The 6,199-nt window shown below is 37.4% G+C and overlaps 1 protein-coding gene across 1 annotated transcript in view; it reads right to left on the reverse strand.

Moving 5' to 3' along the window:
- The window catches only part of GRXCR1 (glutaredoxin and cysteine rich domain containing 1), a 38,552-nt gene extending 37,146 nt beyond the window's left edge, over window positions 1–1,406 (reverse strand). The window contains exon 1 of the mRNA XM_082051047.1: window positions 996–1,406. Within this exon, the coding sequence (XP_081907173.1) occupies window positions 996–1,403 (408 nt within the window). The 5' untranslated portion in view covers window positions 1,404–1,406. The remainder of the gene's footprint in view (window positions 1–995) is intronic.
- Between the last annotated feature and the right edge of the window lie 4,793 nt (window positions 1,407–6,199).

The raw sequence follows: 6,199 nt of genomic DNA on the forward strand, positions 1-6,199 counted from the left end.
AAATTCATATTCAGGAGCAATAATGTTAATCTATAGCCATTTCTAAATGTATTGTGAAATCACTTCAAAATAAGAAAGAATTTTCAGAAGGTTTCATTTCAATACATAGCAGTCATTATGAATATCAAATTCCCCATGCTGTAAAACTGCATAAATGCTTTTAAAATAATGCCTTGAAGTCAATTACTGTTTAATTTAAGCAACCATCCTAATTCTGGATTATAGTAAATTTTAGAAAGAGTTTGTTTGCATACCTGTCTCCCTTTTTTTGAATAGTAATGCTTATTAGACTTGCATAGTGCATATAGGTAAATTACATATCTAAGCTGAATTTTTTAGTACTTTTATCTTGATTTTTCTGAGGCCTGTATTTCTCAGCCTAAGGCATCAGTGTGGTATATACTCTTTCAAACACAGATATTCTGCTCCTTCTACAAAATAAACGGAAAACAGACATTAATAAAAGAGACCTCTGACTAAGTTTCATTCCTCTGAAATTTTCATATAGGAAAACTATCATTGCTGCCATCCTGCATCTAATTTGATCTGCTTTGCAGATTAAACACAATGGAATTTGCAAGTATACATATTTACATGTAGGGGACAGCAGATAACATCGTAAACTCCTTAGAATTAATATAATAGGAGTGGAAACATGATACATCCCTGTATAGTGGATTTGTACAGATCTCCAGTTAATTACTCTGTTAGGTTTCTTTCCTGGTCCATACATGGGAAGCACAACGTATATATTTCCAGTCAACAAACTTTAAGTCAAATTTGAAATAAAAATTTCACAATTTGGAGTGTGAAGATGGTGTGTTCCAGAAAGAGTAAGCAAGAACAGCAAGTGGACAGCAGTGGGAATGAAGTAGAATTGAATTCAGAGTTTGAGAAATCATGAATGAGAGAGGTTTGGACAAAGGGAAAGAATAATGTGGGGAGTTAAAAGGGACAGACAAAGGGCTTGCAGCCAGCAGGACCACATCACCTACCTGAAATACTTTTGCCAAATTGTCAAAGAGGGCTTGACCAGCGCTGACTTTATGCTTGACTCCCCTGACTGTGCCATTTTTGCTGAGGATGTTGACTCGCTTTGTACCAAAGCCCCTCTCTTTAGTAGCTCTGACTAAAATGAGCAAGTCATCTTGCTCGTTCTCATTTTCATCGCACTCGGACCCTACGTGTCCGTTCTGCTGCCCGTCCACTTCGCTCAGCCGGCTGGTTTGGTCGGTCTCTGAGCTGCTGGCATACTCGGAGTCCAGTGAGTCGGCAGCCTCCCCGTTGGTGTACACCTCCTTCAGCACCCTCCCGCTATGCGAGGATGCCACGCGGAATCGAACCTTCCTCGACAGCCTCTCGCTCTCTGCCTTCATCTCACTTTTAAACATCGTCTCTTCCATTGATATAAGCAGTTTGCATTGTTCCAGCGTGGTGCCCATTGCATTTGCCAGTCCGTCACACTTAACAACAATATCAGCGCTGTTTTCTGTTGACAGGGGTTCTCATATTAAACTAAAGAGGGTTCCCAAGAAGCTACAGTGCCATTCTGCAGTTAATAATGGATGCGTTTGTGCTATGGTTACCTTTAAACTAAAACCCGTAAAATGATCCCATCAATTAAATATTAAAAAGCCATAGTGTACTTTTTAGCACTAAGGAAGAAAGCAAGAAAGGGAGAAATTATATTAACCGATTAAAATAAAAATTGAAACCCACACGTTATCAACACAATAATAGATATTACACAAGTTTATATGAATGGAGTTTTTGTTTCCTGAAAAAGGCAAAGAGGATGAGTTTTTTTACAAGGTCTGTGGAGTCAAAAATGTTTATATACATTACATCTGAGGGGAAAATTGCAGAATTCAGCACTGGAGTCAATGATGGGTACATTTCTTCCACCAAAACACTTAATTCCAGTCAAACCTCATTCACCAAAGATTGCTTTTCATATAAGCCTAAGGGATTTGCCAGGGAGCTCTTACTTGGTGTTTTGTGATGCTGTCCTTTTCACAGACTGACAGAGCAATGGAAAAGTAATCAGTTACAATTTGTTGCACAGAGCAACACAGTGTTATTAAATAAAATCGAGCCACAGCTAGTACCACAGAGTAACCATAGTCTCTGTTCTGTTTTGTCAGTTATTCAAGTGACTAGGCCAGGGGAATTTGAACAAGGAATAGGAGAAAATTAATTAATTGAGGCAACAAGGATCAAACAAAGAAAAGAAGGGTAAGGTAGATTCAACCACAGAGGAAGCAAACTTCTTAACCCAGCAAACCACAAGCAGAGGTTTGCACAGTGTTAGCCACCCAGCTCTAGATGTAAAATGAACAAATCCACACTTGAGGCTTCTGGCTATGTCTACTCAATATCATGCAGTGCCACCTTAGAACCCCAAGCTGGTTCTGAGTTTGCACAATGATCTCTACCTACAGTGTTATTTCTGCATTTTCTCCATTTAAAGTAAAGTGCAAAACATCTCTTAGAGCAGCACTGAGAACTCCATCCCCTTATCACTTTCCTGATAAACATTCCCTACTCACTCTCTACAGCATCATTTTTTCTCTAGACTCATGAATACTGAATTGCTTCCTGCAGCTTGTGACCCCTCGACAGGTGTAGGCATTAAATGAGTCCCTAGATGCTCAGCCAACCCAGAACAGTAATGCCTGTGGTCATGAGCAGCTGCAGAGCTTCAGGCATCTGAGGAGGCTTTCTGGCCAAAATTTAGGAAATGGCGTTTCAAATCTTTCAGCAATTAGGCGGGAGTTATTGTGAATTTCTTTTGAACAAGGGAAAGAAAATACTGCTCTTCAGCCCAAGTAAAATCACAATTTCTGTGACTAAACTCTAAAATTATTTATTTTCTATCTACAAAATAGAAACAAAAGTGATTAGTGGCATTTTATAATGTTCATTGTTGCTGCACTTTCTAAAATGAGGTCATTCACTGTATTGTCAACTACTATTATTCACAGGGAAAAAAATAGAGGTAAAAATATTACAAGAGTTAAAATGCATTGCTACTCATCTTTTCAAGAAGAAAAACAGTTTGTACCAAAGTCTGTACCAATATTGAATACAGCTGTAAGACACTTAGTGAAATTCATTTTTAGGAGGGTTCAATCACACTGTAACACAGCCACTTGACTGCAGGAGTTTTGTTAATAAATATAGTTCATTATTACTAAAAACTGACTTCAAAACCAACAGTAAAGAACTTTTTTAACATTCTTTTTGTAAAAAAAAAGAATCACTGAAACCCCCAAATTCTTTGCAATCAATTGCCACAGATTAAGAATTCTGAGCTTCTATAAGAGAAATATTTTGCACAACACTTTTGTAATATTTTAATCTCCTCCAATTGCCACTATATATTCTTTAACATAGAAACCTTTTTATGCCTATTGCAAGTAATGGGAAAGCTTTTATTGTTTGTAGTGCAAAAGATTTGATGCTGAGTGATTTGAAGAATTTAATGTAGTGTTGAATAAACGCAGAATTAATCAGTAGAAAATTTTACAAACACTCCAAATACTATTAGTACCTTGTTCCCTGTTAGCAGGAAAATAGCTTATCATATGGCTTCATGGCAATTCCATTATTTACTGGGAAATATTTTTATGTCTTTGTATGAGAAATGAGAAACTGCATGCACATTTTTCTCTCCAGAAAAATAGTTAAGCACAGTGAAGAGTGCCCCTTGAGTGAGATGTTTACAAGTTTAAGAGTTCATCTTGCTGTTTGAGCTATGGACCTTCTCTGGGCAAACATGTGACTTCGGGGGTAAGAGCACACAGCCAGCAGGAAACAGATTACAGACTCTAAACCAGTTCTATTCATGACATAAGACATTTGAGACTTCAAAGACCTGAAATGCACATGTTTATACCATCTGCTGGGCACATGTTCTCAGCAAAGGCAAAAAGGATGGACCATGAGTAAGCATCTTTGTCCCTCCTGTAGAATAAAATTTGTAGCAACTGCTGACACCAACTCCACTTGCCCAGTTAGATGCTGCACCCTGCCAGCTGTTATATTTGTGTTTGTCATTTTCTAGCTTCTCTAGACAAAATTATTTTCATTCAAAGGATTATTTCATTTAACGAGCAGTATCCATTACAAGCTAACGTGTCAGGGTTTTGCAGTAATGAGATATTTCTTATCCATAATTATGACTCTTCCTAAATCATTTGGCTATTGTTAGGTTTTGTTTCTACTTGGTTTGGTTCTATTGTTCTGCTTTTGATTAATCTGAGGCCAGGGGGCCCAGCAAGCATGAAGTCAAAGCACACAAATCAAAAAAAAAGATGTCACTATAGATATTTCTCCTGAATAGAGAAGTACTCTGTAAATAAATAAATTAAAACCTGGATAGAAGGTGTCACACCTATTGCCTCTTTTTTTGACTCTGCCTCATCTCTCAAGGAATTGGACTAGCCCATTACCTTGATGTTATGCCAAAGAATATTGTTTCCAGTAAAAGCCTCACATTTTATCACATTCAAATTTATCACTAAGTTGAAAGGAACAAAGAAGTGAATGCTTCTGCTAGTTGTTGACTTTTGATGCTTCTTCTTGACACAGTCAAGATAATAGTACTGGATGAAGCACAGGGGACAGATGCTGCCAAGGGCAGCCTGAAAGACAAATACCTGCTCTGAGATAGACATCTAAGAATCTTCCAGAGTCCATGCAGGAAAGTGCCTGCAGAAGGCAATTCATCGCATCTTTCTTCCATAACAGAGAAAGCAGAGAAAGTCTAATTAATAAGCTTACTCTGAATATTTACCTTTTAAATAACTGCTATTAGGTAAGGTGAGGCAAAATCTTTAAAACATTTAGGATTAAAGCTTTCAACTAAGCTAAAGGAGCAATGACATTACGTCATGTGAGACCTTTATAATTGTATCAGAAAGGAAAAAAGATGAGAAGGAAACTCTATTCTCATTTATAACCCTGACACAATTTCTTTTATATGTAGGTGACTTCTAGCTGTCAGAGTTCATCATATATGTGTACATATACATACATCTTATACAAGCAAAGAATCTGCCCTAGGCACTCCATTTCTATAAGTTTAGAGCACTGCCAGCTTCACCTTAGGAAAGGACCATCAATCAATGACATTCAACTGTAGCAAAATGCTTGAAAGAGTATCTAGCCGTTTATATTAAGCAGCAAAGATTGTTGGTGTTTTGCTGAGGAAGAGTGTACCATTCCCACTACTGTAAAAATTAACCTCATGACATTCGCATTTGTCAGAGAATAAAAGGCCAAGTTATAAAGAGCTGTTAAAACTGGTAGCATTAAAATACTAATAGCTATGAAATGAAACTCAAATCATGAAAAGGAGACTTTCAGAAGAAAAAAGATGTCCAAACAAGAAATAAACTAAGTTGAAATCAAGAAATGCCTTCTTCATGTCTGAACACGTGACAATTTTAATAGAGCAGTTTACCTTATGACAAAGCATTATACTCTCTGTTTTGGTGCACAGCGTAAGTGGGGCCATTTTGCCTTATGTATTTGCGGGTTACTAAATATATATGGCAAATCTGTAGGCTGATTTGATACCATTCACACTGGTGTCATGTGTCATCAGACAGATGGCAAGAATTCACAGCGATATGTCTCATGGTACTAGCTCTTCTTCACTCTACAAAGTCTGTTTGCAACTGTCTCTAACTTTGTTACACTGGTAGTAATTGGAAGCATATTCCTGTAATCTCTAATTATTAATGCACAAGTAGCAGAGCAATCATCAGGACCCAGATATTCAAGAGCCCTAGATTTCCTATCTATTGATGAGAAGAAGATTTTTTTGGTTTATAAAAACGCATGTGAAAAATTGAGGGTTTTTATTCTGCTACAAGTAAGTAAAATCTGTGACTGAGATTCGCTAATACTTTAGAGATTACAAAAGCAGATGATTTGAACAGTGAATGCTAAAATTGTTTATAGCTGAGACAGATGTAGTGCATTTCCCACTGGCTCAGAGAAGGAATATTCCCATTTGCTAAGCTAGCAAAACATCTATCTATTTTCTGCAGGTCCGCAATAACATTTTAACTGCAGTAAAGTTCAGGAGGATACACAGAGCATGTCCAGGTGCCCATGAGGGAACTCTTGCATCTGACAGTTGTTTGTCAGGCATAGCAGCTGCTGAACAGAAACACTACAGATGAGAACA

This window comes from Streptopelia decaocto, assembly GCF_964273445.1.
Source record: "Streptopelia decaocto genome assembly, chromosome: 4".
NCBI lineage: Eukaryota > Metazoa > Chordata > Aves > Columbiformes > Columbidae > Streptopelia > Streptopelia decaocto.